This window comes from Muscardinus avellanarius (genome assembly GCF_963383645.1).
Source record: "Muscardinus avellanarius genome assembly, chromosome: 9".
NCBI classification, from domain to species: domain Eukaryota; kingdom Metazoa; phylum Chordata; class Mammalia; order Rodentia; family Gliridae; genus Muscardinus; species Muscardinus avellanarius.
The window spans coordinates 48,362,142-48,385,336 of NC_137795.1; the positions used below are offsets into that span (position 1 = coordinate 48,362,142).

Sequence of the window (23,195 nt, forward strand, 5' to 3'; positions counted from 1 at the left end):
ATAAGGCAGGTAGTTTCAGAGTTCAGTGCTGCTGAAGCACGTTGAATACAAATCTTGGTTTTTAATATGTGCACATTTTGAGTATGTAGCTCATTAAATAGCGAGATAGATTTTTAGAGAAATTATTAAACAGAAATGTGCCTTTTGGGGAATTAAGGCCTATATTGTGTCACCAAAACATAAAATTATTATTCTTAGCTGACATATTACTGTTCTAGCCTATTGAGAATTGCCATTATTATCTTAAATTGCACCCTTTTTTCTACTATAAAAATATTTCTTCAAAGTTTGATTTGTGTATCAGGATATCTGAGAACACATTTTTTTTTAATTTGAGGATTTAACTTCCAATGGCAATAGTCTTATTTCTGTGTATTTACAAGTGAAGTTTAAAGCACTCTTAAAGCTTTGTCTTAAATGCACAAGTAATAAAGCTTTTGCTTGCATATTGATGTACTTACTGCTAAGCATGCTGAGGATTATGAACTTGAATATTATGGAACCTGGCTGAATTCAAATATATCCAACTTATAGCTTATGGGATAAAATACTATGTAAAAAATAAGAAATTTTCACATATTGTAATTCTATTAAAGTAAAATATGGATGAAAATTAATAAAGTACTACCCAATAAAGGGGAGAAAATAAAGCCTTGTCAGTAATTTTTTATTAAAAAATTTACAATTTATGCTCATAATATTAAAAAAATTCAAACAACAGGAATAAGGTGCACATAGCAAAGCCAGGACCCCACTCTCCAGCCCCACTCCCAGGAGTCTGAGTATCATTCTAGAAATGTTCTGTTAACGTATAAGCATAAATAATTCTCATTTGAAAACCATACACGGGAATCATATGATACATATATTCATTCACAACGTGTACTTAAAATAACTACCATATTTCATGGTTATCTTTCCATATCAGCACGTTTAGATTTCACTTCATTCTTTTTAAAGACTAGTTGACTTGATAAATTGCCTATGGGTGGACATTTTGCACGATCCCAGTATTTTATAACATTTTCATATACTGGCACACTGAATGAGAGTGAATAAGTACTAACAAACATTTCCTTCCCCTCTTTTAAAAGTTTACGTTTTTTTTCATTGGCTAGACATGATGAGAACTGATTCTGATGATTCAAATAGACTTTGAAAGCAGTATGGCTGGGTGGCAGGTGGACTTGAGAGCTTAAGAGTTCACTGCTACCAAAAGAATAAAGCTGTGCCGGGTATGGTGGCGCACACTTGTAATCCCAGCCTTTGGGAGGCTGAGACCAGAGGATCGTAGTTTGCGGCCAGCTTCAGCTACTTAGTGAGGCCCTGTTTCAAAATAAAGAATAAAAAAACAGGGCAGGGGTGTAGCTCAGAGGTCGAATGCCCCTTGGTTCCACATCCCTAGACCCCCCCCCCCACACACACACAAAGAATAAAGCTGTTTCTATGGCAGTTCTGAAACAACGAAGTAATCACATACCACTATCTCAGATGATAACTGCAAATCACTTCAAAGAGTAGAAAGGTATGTAATATATAAAAAGGTCACTGCCATTTCATGTAGAGGAAATAAGTATCTCAGTAAATAGTGAAATAACCGGTTTCGGTACAAGCTCTTATATTTACTTGGTATCTGTAAATGGTCCCAAATAAACCTGATGACCATGGCAAGTTATACAGGTTGAATACCATTCATCTGAAATGCTGGGGACCAAAAGTGTTTTAGGTTTTGGAGTTTTTCAGACTTTGGGATATTTGCATAATAGACTTTCCAGGCTGAACATTCCTAATCCAAAACCCCCAAATCTGAAGTGTTCCAAAAATCTTTGTTGGGTTAGGGATGCTTAAAATGTACTATGTTAAGGATGAAATGTGGCATTTACTGTTCCAATTCAATAGTTTTAAGAATCCCTTTATAATAAAGATGAAAAGTAAGTTCCTGCTAACTTCCAGACTATCAACCAATCAAAATTTTGGTATCACGGTTACAACCTTTTCCTTCACTTCCACATCATGATGATAAGCCAGAGCTTTCATTTTCTGGGCACATTCTTCTCCGTATAGCAGGAAGAACAATGATCCTTTAGGGAAAGGAGCCTGAGTGGCTAACTGACCATCCATTTTGAGGCAGTTATTTATATTATGAAATAGTGTAAGCACTCGAAGAAGAATCTCCTTTGCTACGTGGCCGTCATAAAGGGAAAGAAATGATGAATCCACCTGAAATAGCAAACAGTGAGTATCATTTTCACATCCTAAAACTGCTTTGGATATTTTACATTTTTAAAATCATAACCCAGAAAATTAACCCTGATTGGATAACTTAAACATATAAAATTTTATGTATCCCTATGTTATATAGTAATGGAAATAGTGGTTTTGTGTTTTAGCTAAAAAGTAAGATTTCCTTAGAATCCCAGAACATAGTCACTTGGAACAACATCCATTTCCTTTTGAAGATTTATCATATAGTTTCATAAGAACTCATTAATGAGCCAAAAATTCATTCCCCATACATAGTGCAGAGTACAGGTTTGGAGAACAGGGATGAGGAGAGGACAGGATGGTCCAGCTCCATTCCATCTCAGCACCACTTTTGCTTCCTTCAGCACACTGACAATAGCTATTAATAACCTTGTTCTATTGTTACATACTTTTGTCTCTCTGCTAGACCATGAGCTTCAGGAAGACAAGCCCCATGTCTCTGGTGCCTCTGGGCACTCGGCCCAGCAGCCAGTACACACTGGGGACGCAGTCCTGCTGTTTCCTGTATAGTAAGCTACATAAGCAAAAAACAAGCCAAGTATAAACGATGTGCAGCCTAAGAATCCCAAAGTGAGCAGAGACAGAAACTTATATTTACTGTTCTCTGGAAAAATTTTTAAAATGAGTTTTCAATGTAAAATATGTTTGATAGAGAATGTTTAGGAAGTTCATATATGCAAAGACTAGTAAAACAGTATCATAATATTGTTCTTCAGAGATAATCTTAGTGAACATTTAGAAATAAATCATCCCAGATCTGTCCAAATCCCTGTGTTGTATGTATTTACAAAATAAGTATATAATCTATTTACTTGAGCACTGAGTAATCCTTTTGTCATGGCTGGGTTTTCAGACAAATTCACAAGCAGCTTCAAAACTTGAACCTGAAATAAGAATATTGGTTTATTTCAGACAAGCAAGCCTGAGTTTCCTCTCTCTAGCATTTTGTACTCTCAGGACTATCTTGTGAAGTTCTACCTGTGTTTTAAACCTGGCTCAAATTCTCTCTACTCTGTGAAGCCTTTCTTTCTCTTTCTGAACGCTTACACTTTGCACCACTCTCAGAGCAATTTTAATTAAACCTCGTGTTCTAATTAAACTTGTTGAAAAGACTGGAAGAATATTGTGAATGTCTTCAAATACTCACATATGCATTCTTAACACATGGTAAGCCTGACATGTACTAAGTGTCATTATGGTTATTGGTAAGTGAAATATCTTTGGAACAAAATAAATCTCTTAAAGCTTAGTTCATTTCTACTAAAAGTGTAAAGATCTTGAAACAGTTTGGTTACCAAGACTAAATAAATAATGATGGACGTTTTTACTATGTTACTTTGAGGTTATCTTTATTATGCCTATTATTTAAATAAGCATGCTGATTTAACTAGAAGACATGTTAATTAATAGCTATCTAAAGTACCAGCATTCTTATCACTTATTTCTGAAAAGTCAGTAAGAATTTTCAAGCCGGGAATGGTGGCACATACTTGTAATTCCAGCATTCGGGAGGCTGAGACAGGAGGATCTGGGTTCTCAGTTTCAGCTACTTAGGCTCTTTGCAACTCAGTGAGATACTGTTTCAAAATAAATAATAAAAAATAGGGCTAAGGCTGTAACTCAGAAGCAGAATGCCCCTGGGTTCCATCCCCAGTACTGAAAAAAAAAAAAAAATCAAATAGAATTTCCTTCTAAGTACATGTGAAACCATACTTTCTACAAGATATTTGAAATTAAAGTGAGGAGAAGGGAAAGGGTCCTAAAGTCAGAAAAAAGTGACATGTGCTTTTCATCAGACCTAGGAAAGAACATGGATGTTTATTTATAAAACCTGTTTTATCACAAAGGCAATGAATGTTTACTATAGAACTTATTTTGTGTGTGTGTTGGGGACTGAATCCAGGCTATTGTATATGCTAACCAAACACTCTACTACTGAGGTACACCTCCATCTTTTTTTCTTTTTAGTACTGAGGATCGATCCCAGTGGCATTTTTATCTCTGAGCTACAACCCTAGTCCTTTTTAATTTTGAAAGAGGATCTGGTTAAGTTGCTAAAGCTGGCTTCGAACTTACAATCCTCCTGTGTTAGCCCTTTAAATACTGGTATTGCAGGTGTATACCACTGTGCTCAGCTCCTAGAACATTTTCAAATACAGAAAAGCACAGGTTTGCTCATATTTCCAAGACCAGAAATAACTGGTGTTTTCTTTATACACATATCCTATACTATGATTCTTTTGATCATGTATGTATTAATTATTAAAGAGAAGGATATAGGCTTTGCTTAATCTTATTTTTATCAACTATTTTATTTTTTGGTAGTGGGAATCGATCCTAGGCATTCTACCTCTGAGCTACATTCTCCATCCTTAATTTTTTTTTAATTTTGAAATAGGGTTTTACCAAGTTGATAAAAGTCTTGCTAACTTGCTGAGGATGGCTTTGAACCTGCAATCCTTCTCTTTCTCTTTCCAATGACTTGGATTACAGTGAGGTGCAACCATGTCCCGCTCAACTATTTTAATTTCATAAAATACATTATCGTGATAAAAAATTTCAAACACTGCAGAAAGGAACAAGGTAAAAACAAAAGCTGCTGTCATAGTGGCCCATCCCACTGCCCTGTGGTAACCAGTGGTAAACTGTATATGCAGATATCATGTTTATCAAACAGAGACTCTTAATTAATTATGGCCTCAAGTGAAAAAGTAAAGGAGACTTCTGACCCTTCTTCAGTGCACTCCCTGGGGATTACTGTCAGATCTCATCTGTCCTGACTATCTGTCAACAACACCAAGAACAAGAGTTAGAAAAAAACCCACTTGGCTTCAATAACAATATAGTTTGGATTAGGAAAACAGGAATAGGAGGTATGAAACAGATGGTCCTGAACCTACGAAATAAGCCTGGGTGAAGTCAATACAACCCAAAAAGATCCACTAGTGGTCAGTGAGGACAGGTACACCAGGGAATAGTAAGAGCAAGAGCTATTTAGAATCCTGTACTGAAACGCGATTTTGCTATCCTCTGTAGAAGGGAGTTAAACATGAAGAAAATAATATGTAAGGTTATAGGACAACTGTAAGCAAATATATGTACTATATGTTGGTTTGAAATCCTGTTTCTCCACCCCCCCACCTTGTAACATGTGCCATCTTGTGGTGACTCCAGGACATTTATTTTATGCTGTTACTGTTATTCTTTCTCACTGCAGATTTAGCAAGCACAGGGTTTATTTATATTAACCTTCCACTATTTGTATGAACCAGGGGTATACCCAAAAGTTAGTCATGTACAGTGAGATCGATGCCTTAAGCAAAGTAAGATTTTTTAAAAAGTAATTTTGATGGTTACTTACTAAGAAAATATCTAAACTGGATACATATTTCTATTAGTAAATGGATGACTATCCAAAAGCTTACTTGTAAGTTGAAACTTGGAGTTTGATTTTTATGAAGAAATAATGCTATAATGGGTGGCAAGGTTCCTAGGTGATCCACCCACCACACATAAAAACAACTTTTTATCCCAGAAATACCATTCTAGGCAATGTAATGGAAAAAAAACAAAACAAAATTAGAACATACTATTGTGGTATGAGTCATCTTTTAAAAAGGCATAAATTACATTAAAACACAGACCATGTCTGAGACTGACATATAAAGGCCCAAGGCCAGACTTGCTGGGCTCTACACTCAACCAGAGTTCCTCCCAGGGGTTCTGGAGAAAGCAACTATGGATACACAGAGTAGAGATTTTTTTCTCTAGCAGCCAAACCATGGGGTAAAGAGGGAGTTTCCATTGCGCCTCTGGGCTAGAAGTCATTTTGCTTCACTGGAGAGAGATGTTGATATTGGAAATAACCTGGAGATGGAGCAATATTGCTAAAAGAGGACTTACTCTTATGCTTAATTTTTTTTTCAGTGCTGGGGATCAAAACCTGCTAGGCAAGGACTCTACCACTGAGCTACACTCCTAGCGTTTACATTTAATTTTGAATGCCTCTGGCTAAGTCTTGGACCAAATAAAATTAAGTTTGGCTTTGGGAAATGAGGAAAGCCAATACACAAACACCTCAAAAACACAAAAGCAGAGCTATAGTGAGACTCTCCTGTAATCCCATTTTGATAACCTCAGAAATCACTGTAGTTACATTTGGAGTACGGCTTCACATTTGGTCCTCCTAAAATGCTCATGTATTTTTCTCTCAGCTGTCCCAGAACACACAGAAAAATATTAAGCCTTGATGAACAATTAATCTTACTAGAACTTCTGATTTGTTTGCATTCTATTTTATGGTATCTTTTCCTGAAAAAAAAATGGCAATGTTATCTGGGTGTATTGGTGGACATTTGTAATCCCAGCACTTGGGAAGCTGAGACAGGAGGATCGCATATTTGCAGCCAGCCTCAGCTACTTAGTGAGGCCCTTTGCAACTTAGTGAGACCCTGCCTGTTTGAAAATAAAAGCCGGGCGTGGTGGCGCACGCTTATAATCCCAGCGCTTGGGAGGCAGAGACAGGAGGATCGTGCAGGTTCGAAGCCAGCCGCATGCGCTGGCTTAGGAGACCCTGTTTCCAAATAAAAATGTAAAAATAGGTCTGGGAGTGTAGCCCAGAGGTAGAAGGGCTTCCAGAAACCCCAGTACCACCAAATAAATAAATAAATAAATAAATAAATAAATAAAAAATAAAGAAAATAAAGAATAAAAAATATGGCTGGGGCCTAGATCACTGATGAATGTAGATGCAAAACTGCTAAACAAAATACTAACAACATGTATTCAAAACCACATCAAGAAAATCATACACTATGACCAAATATGTTTCATCCCAGGGATGAATTAATCTTATAAACAGAACCAAAGACAAAAATCACAATCTTCAACCTTCAAGTAGTAACTGCTTCACAGTATACCTTGGTGTTTCCATTTCCAGTAAGCAGCACTTGGAAAAAGTCTGAAATGTAACTGTTCAGCATGTGCTGGTGGTCATTGGTGACAGTCATGTTTGTTAACAATCTCAGTCCAGCCAGCTGCACAGCAGAGTTCAGGGGGCCAGAGAAGACATCCTCACAGACTTGATTGATGTATATCTGAAAGCGGGGTGGGGGGGAGTAATAAGCACTTTAAAATTTCCAGAAGCTTCTACTAAACAGTCACTTTTTTTAGTTGTACTAGGAATTGAACTCAGGAGCATTCTACTTCCAGGCGACACCCCCAGCCCTATTTTTTATTTTGATTTTGAAACAGAGTCTTACTAGGTTGGAGAGAGTCTCATTACTTGCTGAGGCTGTCTTCAAACCTGTGATCCTTCTGTCTCAACCTCCCACATGCTGGGATTACAAGTGTATGCCACCACAACCAGTGAAAGTCCCCTCTGCAAAGAGGAGTTGGGTGACTGAGTAGACTCAGGATGGAACTTGATCCTCAGAAAAGATGGCATTGTGCGCGCGCGCGCGCGTGTGTGTGTGTGTGTGTGTGTGTGAGATACTAGAGATTGAACCCAGAGGCATTCTAACTTCAAGCTATACCCCTATCTGATTTTTATTTCTCATTTAGAAACAGGGTCTCATTAGTAGCTTGAAAAGAATCTCACGATTTGCTGAGGCTGTCCTTGAACCTGTGATCCTCGTCTCAGCCTCCTGAATACTGGGATTACAGGTGTGCACCACCATATCCCACAGAAGAGATGACATTTCTACCCATCTCTGAAACTTTGGTGACTTTTTAAAAGCCGTCTTTGTTAATGCCTGGAATTGTGCTGAGCATTTTACTCTCAATCCTGAAGACAAGTCTAGTAAGTCTAATGAGATGGGTGTTATGATGGTTAACTTACAGCCAAGGACTTCAAAGAGCTTGGACCACTGTGCAGTATCAGCCAGCAGGTAGGAGAGCAGCATCCAAGTCCAGAGACTGTGCTCTCAACACCAGTGGCCTCTCTCTCTTTCACTCTCAATTTCCACCTTTCTGTTCTACTGGTCTGGGCACAGGATCAGGGAGGAAGATATACAAGGCCATTTTGTATCATGGTAAATGCCTTAGCAGTAGGGTTTCAAGAACTACATCATGTCAGAAGAATGGGAGGACAACATGAAATAGAATTTTTCTTTAGAGTTAATTCTATCAAAAGTAAGCAGCGCAAAATTATATTTAGCCCACGGTTTTTATTTATCTACATGTATATATGTTATCTACCCTTTTATATTATTGTTAACCACCACTGGCAAAAAATGCAATGCCAGTAGGACTACTACTTCATATATGAGATCTAAACCAGCATGATGAAAAGTTTTCTGGAACTCTGTTTTCTGAATCTGGCTATGATCTTATAGCTTGGAAAAATTATGTTTCACAGGTAAATGGTATTCACTTATTCAAATCTATACTCTATTAGAAGTTCTAACTGGTAAGAAAATTTTCCTAATTTTAAGAACTAAGAAGTGATCAACTGTCTAATAAGTGGTTATCAATATTTTTAAGAAACCCAAGCTGGGCATACTGGCATACACCTGTAATCCTAGTACTCAGGAGGTTGAGATAAGAGAAACATAGGTTCGTTGCTAGCCTCAACAACTTAGCAATATCCTGTTTCAAAATTAAAAAAAGGGCTAGGGGGTGCATCTTGGAATTAGAACATCCCTGTGTTCAATTCCTAGTATCAAAAACAAACAAACAAACAAACAAAACCCCAAAAAACCCAAATCCCAAAATCTATGTTACCATAGTCACTAATGTCTTTACTGCTAATGGCAATAAAGCCAGAGAATAAACTTTTTTTTATTATTTTTTAATTTCTTTGGTGTGTGTGGCACTGGGGACTGAACTCAGAAGCATTCTACCTCCAAGCTACACCCTCAGCCTGATTTTTATTTCTTATTTGGATACAGGGTCTCACTAGGTTGCTGAGAACCACCTCAGCTAATTAGCCAAGGCTGGCTTAGAACCTGCGGTCCTCCTAATTCAGTCTCCTCAGTACTGGGATTACAAGTATGTGCCACCATGCCCCGCTGAGAGTAAGCTTTTAATCTAAACATTTAAGCACTAAATTACATTTACAAGTCAACTGGCTCTCTTTGGTCACAATTTCATTATATACCCACTGTCATGGTTTGGATTTGGAATGCCCCCCCAAAGGCTGTGTTGAAAGCATATCCCCCGTGCAATAATATTCCAAGGTCAAATAATGGAATCAGGGCTCTACCGGATGGTAACTTAGGCAGTGGTGTGTGACAGAAGGAGGCAGGTACTGGGGTGTGCCTCAGGGATTACATCTGCTCTGGTTGCTTCCTGTCGCACTCTCTGCTTCCTGCCAGCATGATGTGAGAGTAGCTCTACCATGTTCCCTGCTGCCAGAGTTTCTGCCTTGGAGCCAGCTGACCATAGGCTGAAACCTCTGAGACTGGACCCAAAAAAACTTTCATCCTCTAAGTTGTGCCTCTCAGGTATTATGGTGACGGCTATGAAAAGCTGACTAAAACATCCATCCTTTCAAAATGGCATTTCTTTAGTTCTTTGACATCATATTTTTTAAGAGATTAAGATCTTTTAAAGCATTTGCTAAAATGTGTTGGACATTTACGTCATTAGTGTATCTTTCACCATTTCAATTCTAGTACCAAGACTATCAAAAGAGCCAGTTCAGTTGTTCCTGGAGCTGCATCTACCTCATCTTATTCCTTTCTGTTAGAATTCTCTTTCCCCAGATCTACCTGTAGAAACCTTAGACATTCTTAAGGGCCAGGTCAGATTCCACCTCGTATTGTGCAGGACTGATCTCTCTCTTCTATGCAGTCAATAATTTTTTTTTTTTTTGTAGTACTGGGGTGGAACCCAGGGGATTTTCTACCTCTGGGGTATACCCCCAGATTTATTTTATACTTTATTTGGAAACAGGGTCTCACTAAGTTGCTGAGAGCCTCACTCAGTAGCTGAGGCTGGCTTCCAATCTGTGCAATCTTCCTGTCTCAGCATCCCAAGTGCTGGGATTACAAGCATGTGCCACCACTCCTGGCAATAATCTTTTACTTACATTTCCTTAAATAACTTCATCACATCTTGCCTTGAATTGCAACTATTTATGGTCTTGTCTCATACTTTGGCTTTCTTAGGACAAAAGTAGTATCCTGTTTATGTCTATATTCTGTATCACAGAGCAGGAATTCAATAAATGTGGAATTGAATTCATATAATTTCTTAACTTATTTTTTTTTCGAAGAAGGACAAAGCTAGAAGATGTATATTTTCTGATTTCAAACCATATAAAGCTACAATAATTGAAACAGTGTAGTACTGTTCTAAAGGCAGATATATAAACCATTGAAGTTAAATAAAAGCCTAGAGATAAATTCTTCCATATATTGTCAAGTTATTTTTGACAAGGTTTCCACGAACATTTGGTGGAGGAAATAATAATCTTTTAGCTAAATATTGTTGAAAAATAATAATTACATGAAAGAGAATAAAATTGGACCCTTACCTAACACATATACAAATATTAACTCAAAATAGATAAAAGACCTAAATATAAATCTTAATACTATAAACTTTTAAAAGAAAATCTGGGTCATAAACCTCACAACATTGAAATTGGCAGTGATTTCTTGGATATGATTTCAATGGCACAGGCAACAGAAGAGTATACAAACTCCTAAAAAATAAAAACATATTGTATATCCAAAGACAATGTAAACAGAGTTAAAAGTTACTTATAGAATGGGATAAAATATTTCCAAATGCTATATCTGAAGGTATATTAATATTCCAACTAGAAATCCTAAAAATTAGCAACAATAAAAGCAAACAATACAATTTAGAGATAGGTAAAAGACTAACATAAATAATGAATCTCCAAAGATAACCAATCTTAGTTTTCTGTTGGATGGAAAATCTTATTTCTCGGGTTCTGGTGTGTGTTACCTATTTCTTCTTTGTAGTTAATCTCTTTGAGTATTTTCTCTAGTGCTGGTTTTGAAGACATAAATTCCTTCAGTTTCTGTTTGTCGTGGAAGCTTCTTATTTCTCCATCTAATTTGATAGAAAGTTTTGCTGGGTAGGAAATTTTTGGCTGGAAGTTGTTTTCTTTCAGAGTTTAGAATATGTTACTCCAAGCTCTTCTGGCTCTCATGACTTGGTTTGGGAAGTCTGGAGTGTTTCTAATTGGTTTGCCTCTGAATGTCACTTGGCCCTTTGTTTTTGTTGCCTTTAAGATTCTCTGCTTGGCTTCCACAGTGGTCATTTTGACAATTATGTGGCGTGGGGATCCTCTTCTATGATCCTCTTTAAGGGGGTTCTATAAGTTTCCTGGACCTGTGTATCAACCTCTTGCTCTATGTTTGGAAATTTTTCTGCTATTATTTCCTTGAAAAGATTGTTAATCCCTTTGGTTTCACCTTCTTTTCTCTCCTCTATTCCAATTATTCTTAGGTTAGCTCTCTTAAAATGGGTCCATATTTCTTCAATGTCAGATTCCTGCTGTCGGATTTTTTTTTCTAAATTAGAAACTATGCATTCATTTTTGGAGTGATCATCTTCTAGGAGCGAGATTCTATTCCCCATGTGGTCTAATCGGTTGTTTGTACTTTGAATTGAGGCCTTTACTTCATTAATTGCATCCTTTATCTCTTTTTGGCTCTCTCTGAATTCTTTTCAAAACACCTCTATTATTTCTACAGTTATTTTCCTGATTTGATCTTCTATAAAACTCTGGATTTCTGTTTTATCAGGTTCTGATGTTGTGGGGTTGTGGGCATTCATTACTTCATTGTTATTCCTCTTTCCCATGATTTTGGAAGTTTGTGCCTTCTCTGGGTTCTTTCCTGGGTCACTATAACTTCACTTAAGGTGCTGTAGATCTTGAGTCTGTGGTATCTCAGTCCCCACTACTCCTTTACTGGGTTGTATCGCAGAGTCTCAGACCCAGGGAGTCAATCGAGGCTGCTTTAGACCATGGGGGGTGCCAGGTTGGGCATTCTCCTAGGGTGTAATATCTCTGCCACCGTCACTCCCCCACTGGGTCAAGTCCCTGGGATTACAGAACTGGGATTTCTCTTCTAGGGGCTGCAATTTGACTCACTGTTGAGTGCGCAGATGGAGCTGTCGTGGACTCAGTGAATTCGCTGCTGCTGCTGCCGGTAGCAATATGGCGCCGCTGTCACGCCCTTGGCCATGAGGCTGGCGTATTTCTTTTCTGTTTTTGAACTCCACTCTGAGTCCCTGCAGGGTGCGCTGAACCCAGCCCCTGGGAGCTTGAGCTGCTCTCTGCGCCGAGAAAACTGCCGAATCCCGCCCAGCTGTTCCGCAGAGGCTCACCTCGGCTCGCTGTCCTCTGCTCCTCTCTGGAGCTTGGTGGGCTGTTGAGTGAGTTGGTCTGGTGCTGTCCGGTGAACTTGCCGCTGCCGCCAGCAGTAAGGCGCTGCTGCCTCGTTCTCGGGCGTGAGGCCGGTGTATCTCCTCTCTGGTTTCTAAGCTCCGTTATGAGTTCCCTTCCTCTCTGGAGCCTGGTGCTGCAAGGCAAAATGGCGCCCGCCGCTTCACGCCGCGGCTCCGGCTGCAGCCCTGCGGTCTGGTTTCTGGTGTCTCGTTTTTCCAGCCCTCTTTTTCTTTGTCCCTTAAAATTACATTTTTTGTTTCTCTGCTGATGGTGTTTTCTGGCTATGAAAGGCGCTGATTTTGTGGTAATAGAGATTGGTTGTTAGCGGGGCTTGTAAGCCCTGTTTTGCTCCGTTGCCATCTTCCCGGAAGTCATTTCTTAACTTATTGAATCCTTCTACTGATGAATTCTGGCTTGCTAAAGAACCCTTGGATTAAAGTGTACCCCAACTACAAAAGTACAATGTACCTCTTATTGGCCCTTCTTCCTCTGCCTTATTTTTCATTCCTTTAAAGGTAATTATTGGCCATAAAGTTATAAAAATATTCTACTAAAGTTTCGCTACATACCTTTTTATTGTTTTTCCTTTCATATATAAAAACCTTATATATCCTTTAGTTCAGACAGCTTACCTTTATCTTGATTTGATTTTCAACATTCACACTCAAGTTATTTAGTGCATTTAAAGCTTTCTCTTTAATGCTGTAGTTTGGATTGTTGATTTTATTTCCAACAATTGGAATACCACCCAATTCACGAATAATAGCCTAAGATGGGGGAAGAAAAGGACCATAACTTCAAGATGCATCCCTTCATTACATTCTATGCATCTACAAATAGAATTAAAAGGAATCATTTTCAACAAATGCTTTTCCCATGTACAAATCCTCTATTAAAAAATATCCTGCCAAGCCGGGCATGGTGGTGTATGTTTGTAATCCCAGTGCTTGGGAGGCTGAGACAGGAGGATTGTGAAGGTTCAAAGCCAGCCTCAGCTACTTAGTGAGGCCCTTTGCAACTCAGTGAGACCCTGTTTCCAAATACATTATAAAATAGGGCTGGGAGTATAGCTTGGAGGTAGAAAAGCCCCTGGGTTCTACCCCCAGTTACCCCCCCCCCACACACACACATACAAATTCTACTAGCCAGGTATGGTGGTGCATGCTTGTAATCCCAGCATTTGGGAGGCTGAGACAGGATCACAGTTTAAGGACAGCCTCAGCCACTTAGTGAGGCCCTTTTCCTTATTCAAAATAAAGAATACAAAATTAGGGGTTGGGCTGTAGCTCGGAGGTAGAATGCCCCTGGGTTCCATCCCAGGTACCACAAAAAATAAAAATAAATAAAAATAAAATAAAAAATCCTACTATTAATTTTCTAAAATTGCATTTTGAACTGTTACATAAAAATATGAGAATTGTACAAATGAATGGAATACTTTGTGATGTTTTGATATACATTTATACATTGTGTTAAAGGTTACTTGTATCTATCTCAAACATTTATTATTCCCTTATGGCAAAAACATTCAAAATATTTTTTCTATATTTTCAAGATATATAGTATACAATTATTTTCTATAGTGACCCCATTGTCTACACATTATTTTATGGATAAAGAGAATGAATTGAAAATAAAATTATTAAGATACATGATTATTTGAACTATAGTGTGAAGTTATATAATAAAATTTGCAGATCTAATGTAATGAACTTGAAGCAATTTATAAATAAAGTTATTTTACTTTGAAATGAGTTATATGACTTCAATTTTACAGGCAAACTTGTAAAAGTGTTATGATTTAGAATATAGTACTAAAATAGTTTGTTAATGATTTAGAATACAGTACTAAAATAGAGTTTGTTACGATGTTATTTGGAACATTAATCCTATAACCTATAACCAAGCAACTATCCCTGCTACTTGTCTTCAGGATGTGTGTGGGAGTCAGGGCTCACCAATCATGGCCTGTAGTCCCTTGCCTCAGAGAGTGATTGTTGTTACTAGATCCTGGCTACCTTATGAGTCATGAGCTATAGGGATAAAGGCTTGAGAGGTCAATGGTTTTCTGTTCATGCCTTGAAGCAAACCTCTGTGGCCAGACAAAAACCAATACATAAAAAGGAATAGGAATAAGAAATAGGCATAAGCAAAGTCAAAAGGTGGAGAGAGAGCTCTGAAAATTCTTTGTACTGGATTCAGTTGTGCCTGAAATCAATGCTATTCGTAGATGTCTTTATCTGATCTCAATATTTTTCCATTTTTAGCTTAAAAAATTAAGTTCGGCTCTTTCACTTGCATAAACAGAATAACACATAAGCATTTTGTATGTCTCCCTAAAAACTCTAAAGCATTGCAGTATATTTTGCCATTCAGGATAAAACTAGGCTGAGATAAAGTATAAATTCAGAATGACTTTGTGTTTATAATGAAGTTAACAAAGGGTATGAACTGAAAATATTACAAAAATGTTTTAATTTTTTTCTCCATGGGAAAGAGGGCGGGGAAAGAAAGAAGCATTCAGATTCAGCTCTTCGGTCTTGGTTTTAAGTCTCTCTTTGTAGAAGTCATTTATACTGATGTAGAGGTTAACAGAGTGATCCCTTGCTCAGAGAGTGATTGAGAACCAAACTGCTAAGATGTACCACACAATATAAAGCACATAGTTAACAAATGTTAAGATACTCTCATTGTTTTCTTAAAACTCTGATAAATTTTAAGTAATCTAGAAAGGCCACACACTACTAAATGTTGAATAGATATACTTATTATGCTATGTGATGCCAGTAACCAGGTTCATAGAGATCTAAAAATAAAATCATATTCCCATTAGGTTGTTTTCAGAAGTAAATAAATGATATGTTGCAGGCATAAGCAGATGAGAAAACCGAGGCTCTGAGAAGTTACGATCCAGGGGTCACAATTACTCCTAATGTGTAAGAATCAAAGGGACCTGTTTGCTGAATGAGGGTACTTACTTGGTTAGCTGAAAAGGCTGCATTGTTACCCAGAGTGACCAAGGCTTTTTCAGTAATTACAGGATCCTCAGTTGATTCGAGGAGGTAAAGGAGTTTCTGAAGTTGCTCAGTAGTTAGGACATCATCATATGAGCCATTGGTTAAGTCTTCTGCATAAAAATAAAATTATTTAAAGTTTATCTAAAATCAACCTAAGTTTTTTAAAATTTTAAAACCAGTATTTAAAACACTGTCACTATCAGTTTCTAAACACTTTCCATGTTCTCTCTTCATCCTCAAGCAACTCAAGAAAGAAGATACTATTATTTTCAATTTATAGATGGAAAACTAATGTACATGGACAATAAGAAATTAGTCAATGGTCACCTAATATAGGTCTATTAGTTAAGACTCTGCTTGCAAAGAATATACACCCCTAATGCTGACATTTCTTTTAAAAAGCAGGCACACCATCCAATGGAACACTTGCCTATAGTGCGTTGAATTACGGAACACGCTTTTCAATTTTAGGAGCACACCAGCTAGGAAAGCTATGGGAGTACCGATTATGTTGCCAGTGTGGCATTTTTGTGTATTTTACAGGAATAAGGTATGCTTGGGATGCTAGGATAACAGTCTTACTGGTGGCAATGACAAAAGTAAAATTATCTTCTTAGGCTTCTTGCTAGATGCATTACTAACTTTAAAGTTTTACATTGTAAGAAAAAACTTTTCAACTAAATTTATATAATTCTTGTATACAATGTCTATATACAAGGAGATAATATACTCTTATATTCAAGTTACTCTATTAAACTTATTGCTTCTAATAGTTACTCAGTTGAAACTTTCTTGAATTTTCCAAACAAAATTATCATCTACGAGTGGGCGTGGTGGCACACGCTTGTAATCCTAGCATTTGGGAGGCTGAGACCGGAGGATCGTGGTTCGTGGACAGCCTCAGCTACTTAGTGAGGCCCTCCGCAACTTAGTGAGACCCTGTTTCAAAATATAAGAATAAAAAACAGGACAGGGGGTATAGGTCGGAGGTCAAATGCCCCTGGGTTCCATCCCCAGACCCGCAAAAATAAAAAAAAATTAAAAAATTATCTACAAATCATAATTTTGTCACCTTCCAAATATTTATGCATTTTTTAAAAATCAAGATGGCTGTGACTCCAGTATAGTTGAATAGTGATAGCAGGTACCCTTCTTTATTTTTTCTTTTTTTGGTGTTGAATTGTACTCAGGGTATTCTACTCCAAGCTACACCCCTAGTCCTATTTATTTATTTATTTATTTGGTGGTGGTACTGGGGGTGGAACCCATAGGCTTTCTACCTCCAGGCTATACTCCCAGACCTATTGTATATTTTATTTAGAAACAGGGTCTCACTAAGTTGCTGAGAGCCTACTAAGTAGCTGAGGCTGGCTTCGAACCTGTGCGATCCTCCTGTCTCAGCCTCCCAAGTGCTGGGATTACAAGCGTGCGCCACCACGCCCGGCTAGTCCTTTTTATTTTGAAAGAGTCTCCCAAAATTGCTGAGGCTGGCCTCCAACCTACAATCCTATCTCAGCCTCCCAAGTACTAGAACTATAGGCATGTGCCACCACACCCAGCTCTTTCTCTTGTTCTTGAATTTAATAATGATGCTATTAGTGTTTCACTATTAAATATGTTTGCTTCTTGTTTATTTTGGGTTTTGGGGATTAAATCTAAGGCCTCATGCATGCTAGCCAAGTGTTCTACCACTGAGCTACATACCCTGTCCTGCCTTTGGAGTTTGATGAGCACTCTTTGTCAATTTAAGAATATTTATTCCTAATTTGCTTTATTACTAAAAACAAATATTTGAGTGCCTTATTATTGAGATTACCATGTGGATTTGGCTTTTAATATACTAACACAGTAAATGACATTCCCGATGAATTCTTGTATATCCATTTGGCCCTGGTATATTATTTAATCTTGATGGATCTGATTTGCTAATATGTTAAGATTTCTATCTTTACTCATAACTGAGGCAGATTTTTAGTTTTTCATGCTATCCTTACCAGATTTTGACAACAGAGTGTTGAATGATTTGGGACTGTTTCTACTTTTTGCAGTGCTCTCAAATAGTCTCAACAGTACAGGAATTAAAAAAAAAAAAAACTTTCAAAAAAAAATTTTTTTTTGTGGGTCTGGGGATGGAACCCAGGGGCATTTGACCTTTGAGCTACACCCCTTCCCCTATTTTGTATTCTTTATTTTAAAACAGGGCCTCACTAACAAGCTGAGGCTGTCCGCGAATTGCGATCTCCCAGTCTCAGCCTCCTGAATGCTGGGATTACAAGCATGTGCCACCACGTCCGGCTTAACACCCTCCAAATTTTAAGGGTGATGACAAAATGGGTTAATTTTGAGTTTTCTTCAAAATAAAAGTGTAGCTTTAGAAGGGCTTTGTGAGCAACCTGTGTGTGTGGTACTGTGGATGGAACTCAGGGGCCTTCTACCTCCAGGCTACACCCCCAGCCTTGATTATTTATTTGGATAATGGTCTAAGTTACAGAGGGCCTCACTAAGTTGCTGAGACTGGCTGTGAACCTGTGATCCTCCTGTCTCAGTCTCCCAAGTACTGGGATTACAGGTGTGCTCTGCCACTCTGAGTTAGGCAATTTATTTTAAAGTAGTCTGACTTAAGGTAATGACTTTGGAAACTGGCACATTTATTTATTTATTTATTTATTTGTACTGGGACTGGAACCCAGGGGCTTTCTACCTCCCGGCTATACTCCCAGACCTATTTTTTAAAATTTTATTTGGAAACAGGGTCTCACTAAGTTGCTGAGAGCCTCACTAAGTAGCTGAGGCTGGCTTCGAACCTGTGCGATCCTCCTGTCTCAGCCTCCCAAGCGCTGGGATTACAAGCGTGAGCCACCGCCCCTGGCAAGGAAACTGGCACATTTAAGTGTTCATTAGATTGAGTCAATGTAAGTGAGGCGCTATCTGGGTTTAGGCAGTCTTCTCAATTACCTATACAGAGATAACTCTTACACAGAGAGACAATTGGGCTTTGTAGTTAAGAATCATTTTCCCTTGTGACAAAAGAAGCCCCTGCCCCATTTCCTTTTTCTTTTCATTGTTGCGGTGGCTGAGGCTGTTCTTGAATTTGTATTCTTCCTGTTTCAGCTTTCCAAGTATTGGGATTACGGTTCTGTGGAAGCTTGGCCTGGGCACCTGCTTATCATAAATAATCTTCTTTTGCTCTCTGAATAAGGGCAATTAGTTAATGCAAATAACTGATCTAATTATCAGTGAATTTGTGATTAACGATGTACAGCAAAAGGTGCTGTGAAATCCTCATACTTAAAAACAAGCTCTGTTTGTCTTGGGTTGTATCTGCGTCGTTAAAAACAGGTGAGAATTCCGTTTTTGGAACCCCATTCATTAGCAGATTGTGAGGTTTCAGGCAATATGGTTTACTGCATATTCAATAATAAAGCTGTTTGGTTCATTACACTAGTAGAATACAAGTTTCTTTATTGGCAGACTGTATTTTTAATTATTTTCCATGACCTGAAATATCCCTTCAAAACATTCATCAAACTTTCGAATTCTGAATGTACTTTTGGACAGAAACCTAATCTCAGGGCTGTCTGCCGCCTGGACAATATTCTTTATGCAGACAACTGCCACCACCCCTCCTTTAGTTGAAAGATGCTAGACTTTAAGGTACTTCCCCTCTCAGAGAAAAGGCTGACCCTCCTGCGTCCCTTCTTTACAGCATATGCATTCTGAATTTCATTGAACACGCCAGGCCTGGCAACAGCCCTCCCACACACAATGGGGTAGGGGTATCCCTTTGGTAAACACAAAGGCCCAGATCAAGCTTAAACATGAGGCAGTCAAGCCAGGCGTGGTGGCGCAGCTTGTAAATAAATGCCAGCCTTCGCGAGGCTGAGACAGGAGGATCGATTTGCGGCCAGCCTCAGCTCCTACTTACTGAGGCCCTTTGCAACTCGGTGAGACCCTGTTTCCAAAAGAATAAAATATCGGGTTGGGGGTGTAGCTCGAGGTAGAATGCCCCTGGGTTCCATCCCCAGTAATAAATAAATAAATAAATAAATAAATAAATAAATAACAGGCAATCAGTATGCCTTCGGGCAATCCTTCCTCCACTGCAAGGCCAAACGCACGCAGTAAGGTCTGGGCAATTTTTCCATCCCCGGATTTTGGACAAAGAGGTGGAGGCCGGGAGGCCACTCGGGGACCCTACACGCACACAAGTCCAGGGCCCCCGCCGGCTCCCGGGCCCATCTCACGAGCCTCCCTCCCTCCCTCCTCAGGCTCAGCCCCCAGTTTTACTCCGAGGCCACGCGCGCCCCGGGCGTCGCCAGCCCGGGAGGACCCGGGTACCTGGTCCCCGCCCAGCGGGCGGCCCGCGCGGCCTCACCTGCCGACCGCGATGGGCGCAGCCGGCGCCCGCCTCGCCGCGGGCCGCGCGTCAGCAGGTAGATGCAGAAGCAGGCCCCCGCGCCCAGCACCAGGCCGGCCGCCACCCAGCCCGCGTCCCGCGCGCCGCCCATGCCGCTCCCGCGCGCAGCCGAGCAGGGGAGGGAGCGGGACCCCGCCTGGAGAGAGGACAGGAAGTGGGGCTCCGGGCGCCGCCTCCCGGAAGACCTCCCCGGGCCCGCAGCCCGGCCCCGCCCACATCCAGGAAAACCTCGCCCACGACCACGCCCACCACACCCGCCCCGGTTCCTGACCCCGCCCCCTGACGCACGGTTCCGCCCTGACTCCGCCCCCTGACGCAAGGTTCAGCCTTCCGCCCCGTGGTTGCCGGGCAACGCCTGGACGCTATCCCTGTGAATCCCCGGCGTGGTCCGGCCTCCGGCCATGGCCTCGCTACGCAATGCCTCTCCCGAGCTGAGAAACTACTTCAAGGACAACTACATTCCTCAGGTCTGCGAGGTACTGGAACTACTGAAGGAGCGGACACCGAAGGAGCTGGGGGGGGGAGTAGAGGAAGAGGAGTGAAGGCTTAGAAGGAACAGGCAAGGAGAGGGAGGGACGAGTAGCGGAATGGGAAAGGGTGAAGTCAAAATTGGATAAGTTTGCGGACAGCTGGTCTGGTGTTGGGGGGAGAGGGTGACATCTTCCAGGGAGAAAGTGCACGGGGCTTGGGAGGGAAACCTCAAACTCCAGTTTTCAAGGTTTGGACAAGAAAAGCCTTGAGGATACAAGAAAGAAAAAAGTGCCAGAGGCAAGAGGAAAATCTGGAGAGTGTGGCATTATGAAGAGTGTCAAATAAAGGAGGGAATGGGCAGTGATCGCCTGAGATAAGGAACTGCAGGGGCTCCGTGGATTCGGCTCTGGGTGAGCCTGTGGGGAAGGACCCTCATATCAGGATAGATTTCGAACTGAAGAAACTGTCCCATCCTCATTTAAATAGGGAAGGAGGTCCGGTTGGAGTGAATATGTTTGTAGGGTAGGATGCTGAGGAAGTTCTCTGATGATTCCTCCTCCCCCAATTGCTGGTAAGGTATTTGCCAGGAGAGTGTAGAGTAGATTTGGGGGGTGGTCCTGCAGTAGGAGCTTGGAGCAAAGATTGGTTAGTCGGAAAATAATGGAGAGAAATGCCTAGGGAGGAAAGGGGAGATCCCAGATGGGGGCAGTAAACTTTCCTGTGCAATTTGGGAGAACAGTTTTTTAAGCCCCCCTTTTTTTGGATGATAATTTAGAAGTATTAAGTACAAATATTCCCCATTGCCTAGGGTGATTTTCTTCTGAGGAGTCCTCCACTCACCTCTGCTGCCACGTTACCAGCAGATGCAGAAGAGTCCCCCTGGGCCCTCTCACAACTACCTTAAACTTATCACCTGCCAACCCCTAAAAGAGGTGAATCCTATTCCTGCCTCCTATCTCTGTATATTGCTTTATCTGACTCTATTTCTCAGACCTTACACTTCTAAAATTCATCTTCTATAGGTTTTGAACACATATGTAATCTCCCTGTATATTAACCTCTTCGGAACACTTCTGTGTCCTAAGTAAAACCTAGTAGTTCATTTACAATATCATTTCCCTGCAAATTTCTCTGGTAGGTCTGATTTTTAAAAATTTTGAGCATAGTAAATGGTTCATATCCTATAGTTACAGCTACTTGGGAGAATGAGCTTTGCTTGAGTTCAAGAACTGGAGGCCCACCTGGAGAACATAGTAAGACCCTGTTTTAAAAAAAAAAAGTCTGCCAGACGTGGTGGCGCACACTTGTAATCCCCGCTTGGGAGGCTGAGACAGGAGGATCTCACGGGTTTGAAGCCAGCCTCAGCTACTTAGTGAGGCTTTCAGCAACTTAGTGAGACCCTGTTTCCAAAAAAAAAAAAAAAAAAAAAAAGTCCTGCATAGTTCACTGGGCTTACTGACCCTGATGATTGATATTCTTCAGTTTCAGAACTGGTCATATTCTTTTTCTCCCTCACTTTCTTTCTTTCTTGGTACTGGAGATTGAACCCCTAGGGATATTCTACTACTGAACCACATCCCCAGACCCATTTTACTTTTTATTTTCAAACAGGGCTTCACGAAGTTGCTTCTAGTCTTGCTGAGTTCCTGAAACTAGCCTAAACCAGTGATCCTCCTATCTCACTCCTAAGTACAGGGATGACTGGCCTGTGCCACCGTGCCTGGCTAAAACTGGTAATTTTCAAATATTGCTCCTACTCAATTCTCTCTTCTCCTGCATAATGAATATGCAGTTATTATTATTTTTTGCTTTGTGCTACATGACACTTTCACTGTTTTTTTACTCCCATTCCAACCCCCCAACTCAATTTTGGATGTTTTTCATTAAGTGTCTTCAAGTGTACTAATTCCACTTTTTGTGCAGTCTACTCTTAAATACATCAAATGAAACTTTAATTTCAGGCAGTATATTTTCTGTCCTAAATGTCAACTTGATTATTGTTTATATATTATAGGTATTAAAATTATGCATCTTTTCATACATTTTGTCTTTTTCTGTTTCCTTTAACATGATGATTGTTATTTTTTTTTATTCTCACTGATATATTTTCTCTTATTTTCAAGATGATTGTTATTTTAAAATCATTGGCTGGAACCCTGAATATCATGTTCATCTGTGGATCTGCTTCTATTGTGTGTTTTCTGCTACTGATTATTCAACACATTTACTGCCTATGTACATATGTAATAATTTATTTATTTATTTTTGTGGTACTGGGGATGGAACCCAAGGGCATTCTACCTCCAAGCTACACCCCTAGCCCTATTTTTTATTCTTCGTTTTGAAACAGGGTCTCACTGAGTTGCAAAGGGCCTCAGTAGTAGCTGAGGCTGTCCTCAAACTGTGATCCTCCTGTCTCAGTCTCCTAAATACTGGGATTACAAGCGTGTGCCACCATACCCAGCTCTTATTTCATTCAACATTATACCAACAAAAAACAGTAGACATTCTACATGAAATACCCCTCTTCTCCCCCTTTTTATGTGGTACTAGGGATTGAACCAAAGCACAGTCTACCTCTGAGTTACACTCCCAGCCCTATTTTATTTTTTGTCTTGAAACAAAAAAAGTTGCTGAGGGACTGAGTTGCTGA

At 39.8% G+C, this 23,195-nt stretch overlaps 2 protein-coding genes across 2 annotated transcripts in view; one reads left to right on the top strand and one right to left on the bottom strand.

Annotated features, from left to right (window-relative positions):
- Window positions 1-1,965: 1,965 nt before the first annotated feature.
- Window positions 1,966-20,162, bottom strand: ARMC10 (armadillo repeat containing 10; the record flags this gene model as incomplete). Its single annotated transcript, XM_080701559.1, has 6 exons — window positions 1,966-2,220; window positions 3,078-3,149; window positions 7,185-7,361; window positions 13,270-13,404; window positions 15,616-15,764; window positions 20,030-20,162. 6 exons carry the CDS (start codon window positions 20,160-20,162, stop codon window positions 1,966-1,968), a joined length of 921 nt encoding a protein of 306 aa, XP_080557685.1.
- A 310-nt stretch (window positions 20,163-20,472) lies between these two features.
- The window catches only part of FBXL13 (F-box and leucine rich repeat protein 13), a gene marked incomplete at both ends in the record, with an annotated part of 242,481 nt that continues 239,758 nt past the window's right edge, over window positions 20,473-23,195 (top strand). The window contains one exon of the mRNA XM_080701187.1: window positions 20,473-20,547. Coding sequence (XP_080557313.1) covers window positions 20,473-20,547 — 75 coding nt within the window. The remainder of the gene's footprint in view (window positions 20,548-23,195) is intronic.